General features: G+C 36.2%; 1 protein-coding gene across 2 annotated transcripts in view; it reads right to left on the bottom strand.

Moving 5' to 3' along the window:
* Positions 1–2117: 2117 nt before the first annotated feature.
* The window catches only part of LOC143025455 (putative transporter slc-17.2), a 60990-nt gene continuing 40829 nt past the window's right edge, over positions 2118–22278 (bottom strand). For both annotated transcript variants that reach the window (XM_076185143.1, XM_076185144.1), the window contains 2 exons: positions 19155–19240; positions 2118–2462 (listed from right to left, as the gene is read on the bottom strand). In XM_076185143.1, coding sequence (XP_076041258.1) covers positions 2262–2462; positions 19155–19240 — 287 coding nt within the window. In that variant the 3' untranslated portion in view covers positions 2118–2261. The remainder of the gene's footprint in view (positions 2463–19154; positions 19241–22278) is intronic.

Genomic DNA, 22278 nt, shown 5'->3' on the forward strand with positions numbered 1-22278 from the left:
CAGAGTACATCGATGATGAAATAAGATGTATTTACGACATTGGTACTAAGCTACAATACCCCACACATGTTCTTGACAAAGCTTACAATCGTGCTAAAAGGACATTTTACAACCTTAGGTCAACTCAAACTTTCAATATGAATAACTTGCTAATTTTACCGTACCAAGAGAACCTGCAAAATATTCCAAATATATTACGTAAATTTAACATTAATGTAGTTTTCAATAATAAGAACGCTGTAAGACAACTGCTCATAAATAATTCTGTCAATAGTAATAAAGGGTGTGTGTGTACAAAATACCTTGCAAATCATGTAATCAGTTTTATGTTGGTCAGACTGCTAAAACACTCACAACACGAATCAATCAACATAAGAAATACGTTAGAGAGGGAAACCAATCTAGCGGTATATTCAACCACATGAACCATTTTAACCACCCAGTTGACTGGGATAACGCTAAAGTCATCACATACAACAACAACATAACAGAAAGAAATTTAATTGAATGCAGTTTGATCAAATCTAGTAAGGGGATAAATGTTAATCTTCATCAAGGTTTGTACAAATTAGATAGTTTTATTTCTCATGAAATTTCAAAATTGTTTGAATTGTAATATAAATTATGAGCAGTTGTCCCATACTTGTTGGTTACCAGGACGGCCCAAACGTCCCATACTTGTTGGCTACCAGGACGGCCCAAACGTCCGTCACGTGTACTTCTTCCACTACCTCTCCGAATGCCCTATTCACTATGTCATATATTCTGTACCTTGTTTCTTCATCTTATAATTCCTTCTTTGTATCTGCACTGAAGATGTAATTATACGAAAGCGCTCTGCTTCGTTAGTTTACTTTTCCTAGTGGTTACTTACGCATTTGTGAACACACGCTCCTAGTGTTTTTATTGCATATATATATATATATATATATATATATATATATATGTATGTATATATATATATATATATTGTCTGAAAAGGGGCTAATGAAATTTGACACAAGTAAATGCATGGTAATGCACATAGGTAAAAAATAACTGTAAGTGCGATTACAAGGTATTTGGAAATTTGTTAACAAAAGTGGATAGTGAAAAGGACTTCGGCATAATTATCAGTGCATTTCAGTCTTTAAAAGAGCAAATAAGATTCTAGGACTGATTGCGCGATCTTTTGATTTCAAAAGTCCATTTCTCATTAATAAGCTATATAAATCATTAGTTCGTCCACATTTGGAATATGCTGTTTCTGTATAGTTACCGACTCTCATTAAAGACATCGACGGATTGGAAAAAGTACAACGGTGAGCCACAAAACCGATTCCAATTATCAAAAATAATTCATACGAAAATCGACTAAAACATCTGTTTTCCCTTGAAAAGCGTACACTTAGAGGTGACTTGATACAGGTTTTTAAGATTCTAAAGGGAACTGACAACATCAAAAGTGACAAATTTTTCACACTGAATGAGAATCCGACAAGAAATAATGATCTCAAACTGTCAGGAAATATATTTAATTTGGAGGTGGGTAGAAATAACTTCGCGAACCGTGTACTTAATGAATGGAATAAGCTTCCTGCAGGGGCAGTGCAATATAGTTCAGTCCGAAGCTTTGAGAATAATTTAAATAAACACATAAGGAAGATGCTGTAATGACTGTCATTTATTTTATATTATTTGTTTATTTGTTTTGTTATCATTTGTCTGTTTGTTTATTATTATTTGGTTTATTAACATTTATCATTATCTATATGCTAATTTATTATTATTTACTCTTTACCTGTTTGTTTGTTATTTAACTATACCTATGCATTTATTCATTTTATTCATTATCATTTACATTATTATATTTTTTGTTTATTTATCTATTTATTATAATTTTTGTCGCTTCCGACCTAATTATGAATAAAAAGGTCTCCTGTCGGCATGCTCCGCCTTTGTAATATATATATGTATATATATATATATTATATATATATATATATATATATATATATATAGATATACATATTTGTGTTCATATAGATATTTTTATATATATATATATATATATATATATATATATATATGTATATATATATATATGTGTGTGTGTGTGTGTGTGTGTGTGCGTGTGTGTGTGTGTGTGTGTGTGTGTATGCGTGTGTGTGTGTGTGTGTGTGTGTGTGTGTGTGTGTAAAATCCATTGTACCCTGTTGTCATTATAATCTCCCCCACTTCAGTCAGAAGCTCCTGAAGTCGACTTCAGACCTAAAATTACTTCAGAGCTTTTCCTGATGGCAAGGTCCGGTCTCTTTGACTTCCTTCTCGTTCTGGTCCGACAGCGGTTCCTCGATATCCCTCTGGCCGAGGAAGTTCCAGGGCTGGACCTCGCCGCTCGAGAAGCAGACGAAGAAAAGCTGAGGCACGATGTAGATTGGCAGGCAGCTCAGGAACACAATGCGCCAACGCTCGATCGTTTGCTGGAGAGACATAAGGAAAAACAGATGAATATATGAATAGAAAAGTAAGATAAAGAACAAATAGATATATAAATAAGTAAACAAATTAGTAAATGAATAAACAAACACGCAAATAAATCAATAAATACATAAATAAATAAATGAATAGATAAATAAATAAAAATAGATATTCAAATGAATAGATACATAGATAAATAAATGAATAAATAAGAGAATAAACGAATGAAAAATAGATACAATAAATTGTATATATATATATATATATATATATATATATATATATATATATATATATACATATACATATATGTATATACATATATATATATATATATACATATATATTTATATATATATATATATATTACGAAGACGGAGTATGCCGACAGTAGACCTTTTGGTCCATATCTAGGTCGGATGCAAAAAAATCATAATAATGATCAATAAATAAATGAATAAATAAATAAAAACTATAATAATGTAAATAATGAATAAAATGCATAGATAAGTGCATAGGTATAATTACATAATACACAAACAGGTAAATAGTAAATAATAATAAATTGACATATAACTAATAATAAATGAGAATCATGCAAATAATTATAAACAAGCAGACAAATGATAACAAAACAAATAAACAAATAATATAAAATAAATGATAATCATTACAGCATCTTGCTTGGGTGTTTATCGAAATGATTCTCAAAGCTTCGAACGGAACTACTTTGCACTGCCTCTGCAGGACGTTTATTCCATTCATTAACTACACGGTTGGCGAAGGTGTTTCTACCCACTTCCAAATTAGATCTATTTCCGGACAGTTTGAGGCCGTTGTTTCTTGTCTGATTCTCATTCAGTGTGAAAATGTTGTTACTTTTCATGTTGTCAGTTCCTTTTAGAATCTTAAAGACCTGTGTCAAGTCACCCCTGCGTCTACGCTTTTTTAGGGAAAAGAGATTCATATGTTTTAGTCGATTTTTGTATGATTTTTCCAATCTGCCAATGTCCTTCATGAGATTCGGTGACCATACAGAAACAGCATATTCCAAATGTAGACGAACTAACGATTTATATAGCTTGTTAATGAGTGACGGACTTTTGAAGTCAAAAGATCGCGCAATCAGTCCTAGAATCTTATTTGGTTTCTTAGAGGCTGAAATGCACTGCTTGGACGATTTGAGGTCGTTACTGATAATTACGCCGATATCTTTTTCACTACCCACTTTTGTTAACGAATTTCCAAATATCTTGTAATCGTACTTACTGTTATTTTTACCTATGTGCATAACCTTGCATTTACATGTGTTAAATTTCATTTACCACTTTTCAGACCATGCATGTAATTGATCTAAATCTTCTTGAATAGCTAATTGGTTTTTAGTGATAAGTTGCCATTCCGCACAATTGTGTATCATCAGCAAATTTGGAAATAGTAGATTTTAGTCCATCGTCTATATCATCTCTATATACTACGAATAGAAGTGACCCAAGAACGGAACCCTGAGGAACTCCACTCGTAACATTTTTCCATCCAGAAGTTTTTTTTTTTTTCATTTAAAACAACTCTCTGTTTTCGATCATTCAACCAATTACTAGTCCAACTTAATAGGCTACCACTTATTCCGTGTGAAGCTAATGTAGTAAGTAGTCTTTCGTGTGGGACGGTATCAAAAGCTTTTGCAAAGTCTAAATATATTAAATCTATATTGTTTCTTTTGTCATAATTCGAGATAACTGTGTTGTAGAATTCGAGTAAGTTAGTCACGAAAGAACGTTTCCGTCTGAATCCATGCTGGCTATCATTTATCAAACAGTTACTTTCTAAACGATGTTCGATAGCATCTCTGATGATAGTTTCCATAATTGTTCCTACGATTGAAGTCAAACTTATAGGCCTGTTGTTATTTGATTTCTTTTTGTCACCTTTTTTGAATATGGTAGTAACGTTAGCTAGCTTCCATTTTCTTTTGGGACATCTCCGGATATGATGGATTTCTTGAAAATAATTTCTAATGGAACAACAATCTCATTTTTCATTTCCTTTAAGATTCTTGGATGCCAACCGTCAGGCCCTGGTGTTTTATTAACTTTGAGTTTTTCTATATACCTTTTATTTTTTTTCTTTTGTTATATTTACTGTAGTGAGTAAGTTTACCCTAGGTTTTTTCTCAGGTTTTAGTTTGGAGTTCACTTTGAGGTGTTTCGTTTACGAATACTGAACTAAAATAATAGTTTAAAATATTACACATTCCTTCATTTCAATGTTCAAATTGACCGTCAGCAGATAATAGTGAACCAATGTAATTCCCAATAAAATTTTATCTCTAATGTAACTATACAATTCTTTGGGACCCTCTTTGAATTTTTCAGCGATATTCATTTCGTATTGTCATTTTTGTTTTTTTCATTGTATTTATTAAATATCTTTGTATTAATACATACCTTTGATAGTCCTTAGATGGACCCGAGCAATTATATTTCTTATAAGCTTGTCTCCTTTTAGCAATACTTTTTTCATTTTCTTTGTCGAGCCATTTTGGGCGAGCCTGATTTGGGGGTTCTATCTTTAAAAGGAATGTAAGTATGAATCATCTTAGTGAGCTTATTTTGAAATGTTTCCCACATCTGATCTACAGGCCTTTCGCTTAAAATTGCCTCCCAACCTGTAAGCTAAAGCTCCTGGCATAGTCCTATGAACTGAGCTTTACTGAAATCGTATATTTAAGAAACACAAGTATGTATTCTAAAATTTTTAGTAGTTTGAACCTAAGTTGTGATCGCTATTTGGAACAGTTTCACCAACTTCCACATCAGTTATTATGCTTTCGCGGTTAGTGATTGATAGATCGAATAAGTTTCCATGTTTTGTGGGCTCTTTTACATTCTGAACTAAGTAATTGTCACCGAGAAAATCAATCAATGCCAGTAAAATTGAAATCACCCATAACAATAAGTCTCGGTTGCAGAAACTAGACAGTTCTTGAAAAAACAGTTTGTCTTCTGCTAATGATAATGTTTTTGGCCTATATATCATACCTACATTAATTTTTTGTCCATTTATTTGAGTTAATTCTACCCACAAACTATCATATGTATCCTGTTTTACTTTCTCTAAAACACAGGCATGGACATTGTTTTTAGCGTACAACAGAACACCCTCACCTTTCTTGTGGTTTCTATCATGATGAAATTGTTTGTATACAGCAATATAAGATTCAGCTTGAAACTCTTTACCATTTAACCATGTCTCTGTTATTCCTATCATATCGAGATTTTTGCTTATGACATACCCTTGTATTTTTTGGAATTTGTTCCTAATACTACGACCATCAAAGTACATGTTTTAAGAAACTCGTAATTATTTCATTTTGTCACGTTTTGAGTTTCAATACCATGCCTTACATTATAATTTTATTTTTTTAGTGACACCTTGTTCTATATTGATATTTGGTCCTTCATTAACATTCAATGCCTCATTAATATTTCTCTCATCAAAATTAACATTTCCCCCATCACGGACATCTGGTCGCTTACGATCATCCGATCTCTTTTGTACATTTTGTCCCCCTACGTCACCGCGTTTCACACCGGCCTCCCGTCGTTCATTGACATATATTAGATTCAGCTTGAAACTCTTTACCATTTAACCATGTCTCTGTTATTCCTATCATATCGAGATTTTTGCTTATGACATACCCTTGTATTTTTTGGAATTTGTTCCTAATACTACGACCATTAAAGTACATGTTTGAAGAAACTCGTAATTATTTCATTTTGTCACGTTTTGAGTTTCAATACCATGCCTTACATTATAATTTTATTTTTTAGTGACACCTTGTTCTATATTGATATTTGGTCCTTCATTAACATTCAATGCCTCATTAATATTTCTCTCACCAAAATTAACATTTCCCCCATCACGGACATCTGGTCGCTTACGATCATCCGATCTCTTTTGTACATTTTGTCCCCCTACGTCACCGCGTTTCACACCGGCCTCCCGTCGTTCATTGACATATATTAGATTCAGCTTGAAACTCTTTACCATTTAACCATGTCTCTGTTATTCCTATCATATCGAGATTTTTGCTTATGACATACCCTTGTATTTTTTGGAATTTGTTCCTAATACTACGACCATTAAAGTACATGTTTTAAGAAACTCGTAATTATTTCATTTTGTCACGTTTTGAGTTTCAATACCATGCCTTACATTATAATTTTGTTTTTTAGTGACACCTTGTTCTATATTGATATTTGGTCCTTCATTAACATTCAATGCCTCATTAATATTTCTCTCATCAAAATTAACATTTCCCCCATCACGGACATCTGGTCGCTTACGATCATCCGATCTCTTTTGTACATTTTGTCCCCCTACGTCACCGCGTTTCACACCGGCCTCCCGTCGTTCATTGACATTCTGTCCGGCATCCCTTCCTAAAATTATATTTTGTCCTCCAATGACATTATATCCTCCACGATCATTACATCCCATCGTGATCTTTTGTCCTCCACTGTCATTACATTCCATCGTGATATTTTGTCTTTCATTGACATTATGTCCGGCATCCCTTCTTAAAATAACGTTTTGTCCTCCACTGACATTATACCCTACCGTGATATTTTGTCCTCCACTATCATTATATCCCATCGCGATATTTTGTCCTCCACTATCATTACATCCCACCGTGACATTTTGTCCATTGACATTACATCCTAATGTAACATTTCGTTCTCTACCGACATTATACCCTAAAATTATATTGTGTCTTATACTGGCATATTGCTCTACATTAATGCTATACTCTACTCTGTTTTCCCCAGTACATTCTATTTCCCCTTACCTCTGGGTTTCTACCCCCAAAAAAGGAACTAGTTCATTACAAACTCCCACAATGAGGTTTGTGAGAACATCTTTGCCTCTGCGGGTAATGTGGTTCCCATCAGAAGCTTAAAGGTCATGACGCCTGGAAAAGAGATACCAAAAATCAAGAAAGTGGTATCCCAGTTGCGTCCACAATCGTGATATCCTCTCATTACATAAGAACATAAGGATGAAGGAGACTGTAAGAGACCATAAGGTCTACACTAGGCAGCTCCGTATCCATCACCACCTGTCATCCTCATCCATAAAGTTGTCTAATCGTTTCTTAAAACAACTGATAGCTTCAGCGCTTACTACAAGGTTACTAAGTCTATTTCATTCGTCGACCACCCTATTAGTAAACCAATTTTTGCCTATTTCCTACTGAATTCTAAATCTGCCCAGGTCAAAACCATTCCTGTGAGTCCTGCCCTGTTGTTTTAATATGTTGACCTTTTTTGCATCACCCTTGTTAAAGCCTTTGATCCAGTTGAACACGTCTATAAGATCACCCCGTCACTCTGCGTCTTTCCAGAGAGTGTAAGTTAAGGTGCCCAAGCCTCTCTTCGTAAGGCAAATTTCTGAGACCATGTATCATTTTGGTCATTCTTCTCTGTACTGATTCTAGTGAATTGATGTCCATTCTGTAGGATGGAGACCAAAACTGTACCGCATAGTCAAGGATGGGTCTAACTATTGCTAGATAGAGTAATTACCTCTGCACTTCTATTCGTTACCGTCCTAGCAATGAAACCTAATGCTCTGTTTGCTTTATTCCTGGGTCTAATGCACCGTTTCCTGGTTTTATGGTCCAAACTCACTAGAACTCTCAAGTGTCTCTCGCATTCAGTTTTCTCTAAAAGCGTATTATCTAAGCTGCATCTATTTTCGGGATTGTGTAGCCCTATGTTTAACACGCTAGATTTAGAGATATTGAAGTTCATTTGCCATTTCACTGACCATGTGAACAATTTGTTAAGATCATCCTGCATAATCTCTGCGTCGTCTCCTGACCTAATTAGGCGTCCTATTTTAGTGTCGTCCGCAAACTTACCAACATCACTATATATCCCATCGTCTAAATCGTTTATGTACATAATGAACAACAAGGGACCCAAAACCGAGCCCTGGGAGACCCCACTATTAACATTGCCCCATCTAGATTTTACTCCATTTATGGTGACCCGCTGTTTTCTGTTACTAATCCAAGCTCTAATCCATTCTAACACTTTTCCTCCTATGCTGTACATTGTATTGTTCTTGCTTTGGTTTTTGTCATTATTTCTCTCACTTATGGCTCTGGCTTTCTTCAAGGTTGCGGGGAGAAGACCAGTGGGAAAGCTAAGTTTTACGAAGGTCTTGGTTATATGCTGCAATTCGTCATTGAGGAATTCAAGGCTGCATATTTTGAATGCTAGAAGGTAAAATCCGATGACTACACCAGTCTTGGTCTTTTTGTCGTAAGCACTAAATATTCAATGTAATCATCTTTGTGGGTGGGTTTTCTATACACCTTGAATTTTACAGAATTATTTTCCCTGATTATGACGGTATCCAGGAATGGTAGGGATCCGTTGACCTCGTGCTCTACAGTCAGCGGAATTTTAGGGTGCACTTGGTTGAAATGTGATAAGATGTCACTACTGTTGGTGTCTTTGTGGAGGATGAGAAGGCAGTCATCCACGTATCTGTACCACTTGCTGTCGTTTGGGATGATGTTCATGTATTCTTCTTTTTCCAGTGTCTCTAAAAAGAGGCATGCGGCTACTGCACTTAAAGGGGACCCCATGGGCAAGCCTTCATGTTGGTGAAATGTCTTACCGTCGAAAGAAACCGAAGCACATTTCAATTAGTTTTATGTAGTCCTTGTTGATAGGAAGGTCGTCTCCGTTGATGTGAGGCAAGACTTTCTTTATAGAGGAGATAGCGTTTTGAATTAAGACATTCGTATAGAGATTTTATGCATCGAATCTCGCAAGTATTTTGTCTATGAAGTCTATTGATTGTAATTTGTTGATTATGTCAGATGTATCCCACTGATTTTTCCGAGGGATGAAGACAAGGGCTTTGCAAGACGTTTGGCCAGTCTATGTGGGGCGCTGCCAATACTAGAGGTAATGGCTCTGAGGGGAATCTCTGGTTTGTGAGTCTTGGGAAGACCCCTCATTGTTGGTATTCTCGGGTTCTCCTCAAGAAGGTGTAGTAATCGTTTTCCTCTCTCTGTTTTCTTTAATATCTTCCTCACTTCTTTGTTGAATTTAATGGCCTCATCATTTTCTTGTTGTTCAGATATTGGACTGTACGTATCTGTGTCCGAGAGAAGAGCCTCCATTTTACTGTTGTAGTCTGACTTCTCTATGATAACGATTCCGCAACCTTTATCTGCTTTAGTGACGACAATATCCTGGTTATTACGTAGTTCTTCAAGCGCTATACGGAACCTTCTTGGGATGACAGGAGGGTTAGACTTGTAGGCTAAGGTGCAGCATAAAAGGACTCCTTGTTTGAAACCAATGTCTATATCATCCTCTTTCCAGTTGTAGTTTTTCATGATATAGTCGGAGAGTTTTTTTTTTTCATTGCTACATCATGAAAAAACTACAACTGGAATGAGGATGATATAGACATCGGTTTCAAATAAGGAGTCCTTTTATGCTGTATCTTTTATATATATATATATATATATATTATATATATGTATATATATATATATATATATATATATATATATATATATATGTATGTATGTATATGTGCGGAAAAAAACACCAAGGGAAAAGATAAACTGATAACCAAGCGCTTTCGTCTATTCAGACATACTCAGGGTACATGATGTCTGAATAGACGAAAGCGCTTGGTCATCAGTTTATCTTTTTCCTTGGTGGTTTTTCCACATATCTAGAATCACGAGTTTATGTGACTTCTTATGCATATATATATATATGTATACATATAACAGTAAGTATTACTACAAGTTACTTGGAAATCCGTTAACAAAAGTGGATAGTGAAAAGGACCTCGGCGAAATGATCAATAACGATCTCAAATTATCTAAGTAGTGCATTTCAGCCTCTGAGAAAACAAATAAGATTCCAGGACTGATTGCGCGATCTTTTGACTTCAAAAGTCCATCCCTCATTAAGAAGTTATATATATAGTTAGTTCGTCTACATTTGAAATATACTGTTTCCGTATGGTCATCAAATATCATTAAAGTCATTGACAGATTGGGAAAAGTACAACGGCGAGCCACAAAACTGATTCCAAATATAAAAAATAAATCATACCAAAATCGACTAAAACATATGAATCTCTTTTCCCTAAAAAAGCGTAGACTCAGAGGTGACTTGATACAGGTCTTTAAGATTCTAAAGGAAATTGACAACACTCAAAAGTGACCAAATTTTTACATTAAATGAGAATCCGACAAGAAATAATGGTCTCAAACTGTCAGAAAATAGACTTAATTTGGAAGTGGGTAGAGACAACTTCGCCAACCGTGTAGTTAATTAATGGAATAAACCTTCTGCAGAGGCAGTGTAATGTAGTTCAGTTCGAAGCTTTAAGATTCGTTTAGATAAACACCTAAACAAGAGGCTGTAATGCCTACCATTTATTTAATTTTATTTATTTGTTTGTTATTGCTTGTCTGATTATTATTATTTCCCTGATTATCATTTAGCTGTCAATTCATTATAACTTACTACATGTTTGTTAATTATTTAACTTTACGTATTTATTTACTTATATTATGTATCATTATTTATATTATTATAATTTTTATTTATCTATTTATTTATTCATTGGGTTTATTGACCTTCAAAAGGCTTTCGATAGAGTACCAAGAGATCAGTTATGGCAAGCTATTGAACACGATGAATACGAGGTACAAGTGAGTCTAATAAAAGCTGTCAAGAGTTTATATGAAAATAGTGCAAGTAGAGTAAAGACTGAGAAAAGAGACGGTAGGTGGTTTAGGGTCAAGTGTGGAGTAAGACAAGGCGGAGTGCTATCTCCATTATTGTTTATAATGTACATGGATAGGATAATTAAGTATATTGAAGGAAAGAGAAATATGAACCCACTGGTGCTTGCGTATGCTGACGATATAGCTATAGTTGCAAGCAGTTGGGAAGATCTACAAACTGAAATGGACAAATGGAATGATGTGCTAAAACAATACAGGATGCAGATGAATGTTACAAAAACGGAAGTAATGTGTGTCGACAGAAGGCGAGTTGAGGGAAGAATCGAAGTTGATGGACATCAAATAAAACAGGTCGAACATTTTAAGTATTTGGGAGTAGAATTCAGTGATAATAACCAGCAGGAGACTGAAATAAACAGCAGGATTACAAAATATAACAACACCCTAAATATTTTGTACCCACTATTAAAAGAAAAAATCATCCCACTTCAATGTAAGATGACAATTTATGTCTCAGTGTTAAGACCGGTGTTAACATACGGCAGTGAAGCCTGGTCCCTAAACACCAAATTAAAATGTCGCATTCAAGCAGCCGAAATGAGAGCCCTTAGGATAATAAGAGGAGTGACAAGACGCAATAGGTCAAGGAATGAGCGGATAAGACAGGAAATAGGAGTGATGTCAGTGTTGGATTTAATAGAAGAGTGGAAGATGAGGTAGTTTGGACACGTTATGGGAATGGAAGATTGGGGGTACCCAAAACAAATGCTGGAATGGGTACCCACAGGTAGAAGACCAGTAGGGAGACCCAGGACCAGATGGACTAAAGGTGTTGAAGAAGCATTAGAAAGAAGAGACACAAACTTACAAGAAGTGAAAGACAAAGAGACCTACGAGGATAGAGACGCATGGAGAAGTCTAGTGAAGAGCTGGCGCTGACAGGATTATTCCCACCAGACGTAGGGTGAGAAAGGTGAGAAATTTATTTATTTATTTATCTATCATTATTATAATCTTTTTATCCGACCTAGTTATGAACCAAAAGTTTTCCTGTCGGCATGCTCCTCCTTTGTAATCCTTTGAACACACACACACACACACACACACACACACACACACACACACACACACACACACACACACACACACACACACACACACACACACACACACACACACACACACACACACACACACACACACACACACACACACACACACACACACACACACGCACACACACACACACACACACACACACACACACACACACACACACACACACACACACACACACACACACACACACACACACACACCGCTCGTCGTCGCTGTCGTCGCGCGACCAAGAAGAAGAGGATTTACGACGAAAAAGGAAAACCTGGTTTGTACTGTAGGGGTGGGGAGTGAACGTGAGTGCCCGAAATGGTATCTATGCAGTGCTAGTTAATTGTATTAACTCGAAATTAGCAAAAATGAATGAAAACGACTCGAAAGCCAGTTGCGAATCAGAGCCATCTGGCGGCAATCCACTGAACCGCGATGTAAACAATCAACAAAGCATGTGTTACGACAATGATTTCTTAGGGTTTGGTAAGTACGAAAGAAAGAACTTAAGTAGATTATTAGAGATAGAGAGAGAGATGAGCAAAAATAGGACTCGGTGGGAAAATGAAATCATGGACTTAAGAAAAGAGGTCATTGGTTTAATTGATTGTTTAACTAAGGCTAACCATGAAATTTCTGACCTGAGAAAAACTAACTTGGATCTTACAAACGAAATTAAAGAAATGAAAAGAGACATAAATGAACTGAAGAATGATAATGAAAAGAAGAAAACTAATGATAATAACAATAGCGAAAATCTAAAGCAGGAAGTGAACAACAAATTACAAGAATTGACACAAAAGATCGAAGAAAACTTAGGTGGGGACAGTATCCAGGAAATTAAGAAGTGGAAAGAAAATATTGAAAATAAAGAAATTGCTTTCAAAGAAATAGTCAAGCAGCAAATGCAAGATAATGCAAAAGACACAATCATTCAAGTGATTAACGAAAAAGCAAATTGGGTCAGGGACACAGTAGATAGGAAGAAATGTATTGTGGTTTATGGGCTTAAAGAAAAACAAGGATTGGCGAGGTACATGAGAGAAAAAGAAGAAAAAGAGACAGCAGTAGAAATCCTTAATGAAATTCAGGGGGGAGACAGTGATTCAGGCACAGACCTAGAAGAGACTTACAGAATTGGTCGCTATACTAAGGATAGGAATCGACCTCTAAAGATAAAACTAAGGTCACAAGTGGTAGTAGAAGACATATTTGAAAAAGTAGGTAACTTGGCAAAGAGTGAAAAATACAATAAGATATGGATAAAAAGAGAAATGAGTACTGAGGAATTAGAAAAAGAAAGGGCACTAAGAGAAGAAGCAAAGGAAAAAAACTTGAAAAGATCGGAGACAGAATGCAAAGAATTCCAGTGGAGAGTAATAGACTTGAGATTAAGACAATGGCGCTTCAAAACGAACAAAACAAGGGAAGAAGAAACCAGGGAGAAGGAAGAAAATTAAAAGTGGCCTATACCAACATTGACGGACTAATTTCGGGACTGAACGAACTCAATGATTATCTGTTAGAAGCAAAACCAGACATAATGGGAATTGTAGAGACTAAACTAAGAGGTGAAATACCATCCACTGTTATCGGACAAGGTTTATACAACTACTGGATAAAAAACAGAGACAAGAAACAGGGAGGGGGAATCATGTTCTTGGCCAAGAAAGACCTAAAGGTGACAAAAATTGCAGAGGGCAAAGGTAATGCTGAATTGATCATGATAAAAGTCGAAGGCAAGAATATGAAAAGTAGAAAGTTTGTGGTGACTTATGTGCCTCCAAAAACAAGCGCTTGGAAAGAAATCGAACATACTAAAATGCTAGATGATACAAGTAAATCACTCAATGAGATAATAATGGGTAAGGGTAATCTGGTATTTATGGGGGACTTCAATTTTAAAGATTTTTTTTTTTACAGCATGACAGTGCAAGGAGAGATGACTCGTGGAGCAATGTACTGCTAGATATGACCATGGAGTACACAATGACCCAATGGGTCCGTGAAAACACAAGGTACAGAAATAATGAAGAGCCATCGAAACTAGATCTAATATTTACAACAGAGCCTGAAATAGTGCATAAAGTCCAGTATGAGACCCCCAGTGGAAAGAGTGACCATGTACTCATCGAACCTAGACTCTAGGAAGAAATAGACATAGAGAGGAACGTCAAGCATAGGACAGGAAGACTGAGGTACAACAAAACAGACTTTCCAAAACTAAAGATATTCTTCCAGAATGCAAACTGGCAAAAATTTTATAGGGAAGAAACAACAGTGGAAGAGAAATGGAATATATTGATGGAAAACTACAATGAAGGGGTAAACAGGCATGTACCAAGACAAAAGCGAGAGAGAGAGTACATTAAATGTTGGTTCAACAAAAGATGCAGTGAGGCAAAAGACAGAAGGGACAAAGCTTGGAAAAAGTGGAGAAAAGACAAAAAACAAAGCAAATGGCAAATTTATGTTAACTATAGAAATGAGTATGTTAATGTGAGAAGAGAGGAGAAAAGGAACCATGAGAAGGATATTATAGACAAATGCAAAGAGCAACCCAAACTATTCTATCGGTATGTGAATGGTAAACTTAAAAACAAACAGACAGGAATTGGTGAAACTATGCCAAGGAAACATAGAATACACAGAAGATTTAGAGATGGCCGAAGTCATGAACAATCACTTTAAATCTGTTTTCACCAGAGAGAAAATACCAAATTGTGACATAGATAAAAACAAGAAATCTCCCCTCATGAATGAGTTTACAGCATCACTAAAGGAAATATCAGAACATTTATCAAAGCTGGATGTCAGAAAATCACATGGCCCGGACGGTATTGCAAATTGGATTCTAAAGGAGTGCAAAGAAGAACTAACAGACAAAATACACATCTTAATAAACAGCTCACTCAAAGAAGGAAAGATACCCGAGGACTGGAAAAACGCTAACATTGTACCAATACACAAAGGAGGAAACAAAGAAGAACCCACCAACTATAGGCCAGTATCACTAACAAGCACCATAGCCAAAATTTGTGAAAAAATAATCAAGAATAGATGGGTAAAACATCTGGAAGACAATGACATATTAAACCCAAGACAATTCGGATTCAGACAAGGAAGATCATGCTCCACAAACTTAATATGCTTTTACTCAAGACTAATAGACATAGTGCAAGAAAGAAATGGATGGGCTGATTGTGCATTCCTAGACTTGCAAAAAGCCTTTGACAAAGTACCACACAGAAAACTACTAAAAAAACTGGAACACATAGGAGGAATACAGGGAAACCTACTAAAATGGATAGAGGACTTTCTGACTGGTAGAAAGATGAGAGTAGTGCTCAGAGAAAAATATTCAGATTGGAAAGAGGTGATCAGTGGAGTACCGCAAGGATCTGTGCTGGCACCAATAATGTTTGCTATCTATATGAATGACATGGATGAGGACGTGAACTGCTACATGAGCTTCTTTGCCGATGACGCCAAACTGCTAAGGAAAATAGAAACTGATGAGGACTGTGAAGCACTGCAAGAAGACCTAAATAGGGTATGGAACTGGAGTCAGAAATGGGAAGTGGACTTTAATACTAAGAAGTGTAGCATAATGGAGTTTGGAAAAAGCAAAAACAGAATATCAGGAAAATATACAATTGGAACCAAAGAAGTAAAGAAAGTAGGATCCGAAAAAGATTTGGGAGTAATTATCACGAACGACTTGTCCTATGATATACAGATTAACAAAATTGTCGGGGAGACTTACAACTTGCTAAGATCAATAAAAGTGGCGTTTACATACTTGGACGAAGACATGATGAAAAAAATATTGGTTACATTGATAAGGCCTAGATTAGAGTATGCAGCGACATTGTGGTCCCCCAGTACCAAAAAGAATATAAAGAAAATAGAAAGAATCCAAAGAGCAGCTACAAAAATGGCACCTGCACTTGCAAACCTATCATACGAGGAGAGATTGGCTAAACTGGAGTTACCAACACTGGAGCAAAGAAGAGAGAGAGGTGACCTATTGACCATCTACAGAATCATGAAAGGCACAGAGGTACTCGATAGAGAGAACTTACTTAACTGGGACAAAAGAAACACAAGAGGACATGGAAAGAAAATAAAAAAAAACATAGCTATAGAAGAGAACTGAAGAAAAACAGTTTTCCTCATAGAGTTTTGGACACTTGGAACAAACTGGACAATGGAATAGTATGCGCAAAAACCATTCATGAGTTTAAAAACAAACTAGACACTGCAAGATACAAAGGCGGGACATCACGAGCATAGCTCCCCTTCCCGCAAAATACAACTAGGTAAATACACACACACACACACACACACACACACACACACACACACACACACACACACACACACACACACACACACACACACACACACACACACACACACACACACACACACACACACACACACACACACACACACATATATATATATATATATATATATATATATATACATATATATATATATGTATATATATATATATATATATATGGATATACAAGTCAGTAAATAAATAAAGAAATTAATAAATTATAAATTATAAATAGATAAATAAATAAACAAATAAATAAGTAAATCCATAAGTATATACATAAATAGATTAATAAATAGAAAAACATTCAAGTAGATAAAATATAATAATAGATAAGTAAAAATTACAATAGATAAATGAAAGAAAATTAAATTAAAACGAAATAGAGAAAATAAACTAGAAATGTTAAAGCTAAATGGAATTAAATAAGGCAAAATAGAATACAATGAAATGAGATGAAATCAAATAAACATGAGAATAAAATGAAAGAAGAGAGGAAACGAGAAGAGAAAATATAAATGAAACAAAATAAGATAAGATAAAATCATATAAGATAAAACCAGTGAACTGAAATGTAATTAGATAATATGAAATGAAATAAAACGAAATAAAATGGTATTAACATGAAATGAAATTAAATAGAAATGAATGAAAAAATCAACAAAAGAAAGCAGAATAAGATAGAACTGAATAAAACAAAACGACATGAAGAAGATAAATAAATATACAACTATTACAATAACTGCTGCAACTGCTACTACATTCTTTTCAACGAACTCTATCCTCGTTGAACTGTGTGGTGAAAGTAGTCAGGATCTGCCTCCCACAGACACAGTTCATTAGTCCCTCTCTTGCCAATGACTGTAATCGTCTACTCTTTTATATTTTGTATTATTCCATTTTAATGAAACCTAATACATATGTTTATTTATCCTACTTCTACTACAGCCTGCTCAAAATCGAGGTCCTGTATGTGTGCTGATTTAGTGTCTGGGGACCTGGTACCTCTCATGCATAGAAGAGCTGATCTTAAGAATGAGAATGATAGTCTACATCTCATCCACGCAACAATGTTGATCTTTGATTATTGTTTCTGCCAGACGAGCGTATATACTATTACTTCTATGACTACTAAAACAAATACAGGAACATTAAGCAGAAAAATACAGGAAATACAGGAACATTAACCAGAAATAAAAAACAAAAAACCCCAGAAAAAGCAAACAGAAAAAAATACAGAAAGAAAGAAAGAACGCAGAAAAACAGAAAGAAAGAAATAGAAAACAAGAAAAAAAAAAAAAAATGGCTACATTAGCAAAGGACCTAGACTGACCGAAACATGGCTCGGCAGGGCTTAGGTTGTGCTTTCATGATGACACAAATGTTTGTAGTACCGGCGTAATATGGACTTAACCTACACAATAGTAATATAAGGCCGAAGGCCAGCCATTTCTACACAACATATAAAGTCCTTGTCCATCCCATGGTTGTAGTCTGAAACCAATGTGATTAGCGCAATTAATTAGCTGTATTTTACTTATGATTAACTGGTACTGATATTCAACAAAGGAGGTGGAGGGGTGGAGGTGGAGGGGTGGAGGTGGAGGGGTGGAGGTGGAGGGGTGGAGGTGGAGGGGTGGAGGTGGAGGGGTGGAGGTGGAGGTGGACGTAGAGGGAGGAGGTGGAAGGGAGGAGTTGGAGAGGGAGGTGGACGTGGAGTGGGGAGGTGGAAGGGGAGGTGGCCGTGGACAGGGAAGTAGACGTCGAGGGAGAGGTGGAGGGGTGGAGGTAGAGGTGGCCGTGGAGGGCAAGGTAGAAGGGGGAAGTTGGATGTGGAGGGGGGAGATAAAGAGGGGAGGTGGGCGTGGAGGGGGATGTGGACGTGAAGGGAGGAGGTAGAGATGGAGGGGGGACGGGGAATACGCAGTCCCACAGACTTTGGGATCAACAGGTGGAATGGTGTTTCAGACAGTGCCTTCAAGAATACGATGAAGCTTGATCCTACCTTGGACTTGGGGGGAAGGGGGTCTTACTCAAGCGAGATGTTTCATACCTTCTTTTAAGACGACAAAAAGACACTTCCCGAAGACTTGCCAGGGAATAGAGTCTGTGTCTAATGCACCTGACAGTCTTGTGACGTAAGAACATAAGAATGGAGAATATTGCAAGAGACCATAAGGCGTATACTAGAAAGTTCGATGTCCATTAACCACCCGTTATTCCTATCAACAAAGTTATCTCATCTTCTCTTAAGACAACCAATAGTTTCAGAGCTCACTACATGACTACCAAGTCCACTCTGTTCATAAACCATTTCTTGCTTATTTCTTTCTCAAACTTAAGTTTGTCCAAATTAGATCTGAGGGTTTGGCCATCTTTCGTCCAAGCGAGATCGAGAGGGACAAGGCTGAAAAACGCCTGGCTCTTGGGACTGACCTCGTCACTGATAATGATGCCGACGACGAGGGGCGCGAAGGAGGCGATGACGGATCCGGCAGTATTGTTGATCCCCATAAGAGTTCCTTGAAAAAAAAAAAAAAAATATGAAAAAATAGATATACACAAAATAAAGCAAACAGATGAAACACACACACACACACACACACACACACACACACACACACACACACACACACACACACACACACACACACACACACACACACACACACACACACACACACATATATATATACATATATATAAATATATATATATATATATATATATATATATATACCTATATATATATATATATGCATATATGTATACATATATATATATACATATATATATATGTATGCATATGTATATATATACATATATATATATGTATGGATATGTATATATATATATATATAATAACAAATAAAATAACAATAATAATCAATAAAATTATATATGTATATATATATATATATATATATATATGTATATATATGTGTGTGTATATATATATGTATATATACAATATACATATATATATATATATATATATATATATATATATATGCAATAAAAACACTAGGAGCGTGTGTTCACAAATGCGTAAGTAACCACTAGGAAAAGTAAACTAACGAAGCAGAGCGCTTTCGTATAATTACATCTTCAGTGCACTGAAGATGTAATTATACGAAAGCGCTCTGCTTCGTTAGTTTACTTTTCCTAGTGGTTACTTAAGCATATATATATATATATATATATATATATATATATATATATATATATATATGTATATATATATGTATATACATATATCTATATATGAGGGAGGCAGAGGGGAAAACACACAAATAGAACGAGTTTATTCTTTAACTAGTTTTGCACTATGGTGCTTCTTCAGAAAGAATATTACACAACAGAAAATACTGGCAATAAATGCAGAAAATGTGTGGGTAATGAACTAGGATAGGTCTGAGTTCAAGGAGGCTCTAACTCTCGTGCGTTGATCGTACTGACACTCCGTGGGATGCCTCTGGTGATCATTCGTCCCGTTTTCTTCCACTCTTTTGCTGCGTGCCGTGCTATTGTCTCCGATAATTTTATATCACCCACTCTATTGTTCGTACATTTGTTGGTGGCTATGTACAGAGCTTCTACGATTTTCCTTTGCCTTTTGCTGAGATTATTATGCAGAATACTCGCTTGATCCCATTTAGGTAGATGTCCTTCTTCATCTATGTGGTTCACGAGTGCACTGGTGTTGCTGTGGTATTTGACATCGGCTTTGTGCTCTTGTAATCTTGTGCTTAATGCCCTGTAAGTTTCTCCTATATATGCACTGTCACACCCCGAAGATGGAATTTTATAAACTAAACTTTCGGATTTGTTATTTTCTATCCTTGGTTTGATAAGATCACTAATTTTCTTACCGATACCGCCATTTTATCTGCTTTAGTGACGACGATATTCTGGTTATTACGTAGTTCTTCAAGTGCTATCCGGAACCTTCTCGGGATGGTAGGAGGGTTGGATTTGGAGGCTAAGGTGCAGCACAAAAGAACTCCTTGTTGGAAACCGATGTCTATATCATCCTCTTTCCAGTTGTAGTTTTTCATGATGTAGTCAGAGAGTTTCTTGTCATTGTTGTTGGTGCTGAACTTCAGGCCTAAGGAAAGAGCTTGAGTCTGGGAAGGGGTGAGGGTGTAAGAAGACAGGTTGTTTAAAAGTTGTTGGTTTCCTATGTCATTCCATTTGTCATTTTGTCATTTCTATGTCATTCCATTTGTCATGTCATTTACTATGTCATTCCATTTGTCATGTCATTTACTATGTCATCGGTTTCAAGCAAGAAGTTCTTTTGTGCTACACCTTAGCCTCCAAATCCAACCCTCCTGCCATCCCGAGAAGGTTCCGGGTAGCACTTGAAGAACTACGTAATAACCAGAATATCGTCGTCACTAAAGCAGATAAAGGTGGCGGTATCGTTGTCATGGACAAGTCAGACTTCAACAATAAAATGGAAGCTCTTCTTTCGGACACAGATACCTACAGTCCAATTTCTGAACAACAAGCAAAGGATGAGACCATTAAATTCAACAAAGAAGTGAGGAGGATACTAAAGAAAACAGAGAAAGGAAAACGATTACTACACCTTCTTGAGGAGAACCCGAGAATACCAACAATGAAGGGTCTTCCCAAGACTCACAAACCAGAGATTCCCCTCAGACCCATCGCCTCTGGTATTGGCAGCGCCCCACATAGACTGGCCAAACGTCTTGCAAAGCCCTTATCTTCATCCCTCGGAAAAATCAGTGGGGCACATCTTAAGAACTCGTCTGACTTAATCAATAATTTACAATCAATAGACTTCAAAGACAGAATACTTGCAAGCTTCGATGTACAAAGTCCTTTACGAATGTCTTAATTCAAAACGCTATCTCTGCTATTAAGAAAGTCTTGCCTCACATCAACGGAGACGACCTTCCTATCAATAAGAAGGACTACTTAAAACTAATTGAAATGTGCTTCAAATGTGCTTTGATTTCTTTCGACGGTAAGACATTTCACCAACATGAAGGCTTACCCATGGGGTCACCTTTAAGTGCAGTAGCCGCATGCCTCTTTTTAGAGACACTGGAAAAAGAAGAATACATGAACATCATCCCAAACGACAGCAAGTGGATGATTGCCTTTTCGTCCTCCACAAAGACACCAACATTAGTGACATCTTATCCAGACTCAACCAAGTACACCCTAAAATTCTGTTGACTGTAGAGCACGAGGTCAACGGATCCCTACCATTCCTGGATACCGTCATCATAAGGGAAAATAATTCTGTAAAATTCAAGGTGTATAGAAAACCCACCCACAAAGATGATTACATACATTATTTTAGTGCTTACGACAAAAAGACTAAGACTGGTGTGGTCATGGGATTTTATCTTCGAGCACTCAGGATATGCAGCCCTGAATTCCTCAATGAAGAATTACAACACATAACCAAGACCTTCGTAAAACTTAGCTTTCCCGCTGGTCTTCTCTCCACAACATTGAAGAAAGCCAGAGCCATAAGGGAGAGAAATAGTGATAAAAAACAAAACAAGAATAATACAATGTA

The sequence above is a fragment of the Oratosquilla oratoria genome, chromosome 5, assembly GCF_046742065.1.
Source record: "Oratosquilla oratoria isolate Oo_2021 chromosome 5, ASM4674206v1, whole genome shotgun sequence".
NCBI lineage: Eukaryota > Metazoa > Arthropoda > Malacostraca > Stomatopoda > Squillidae > Oratosquilla > Oratosquilla oratoria.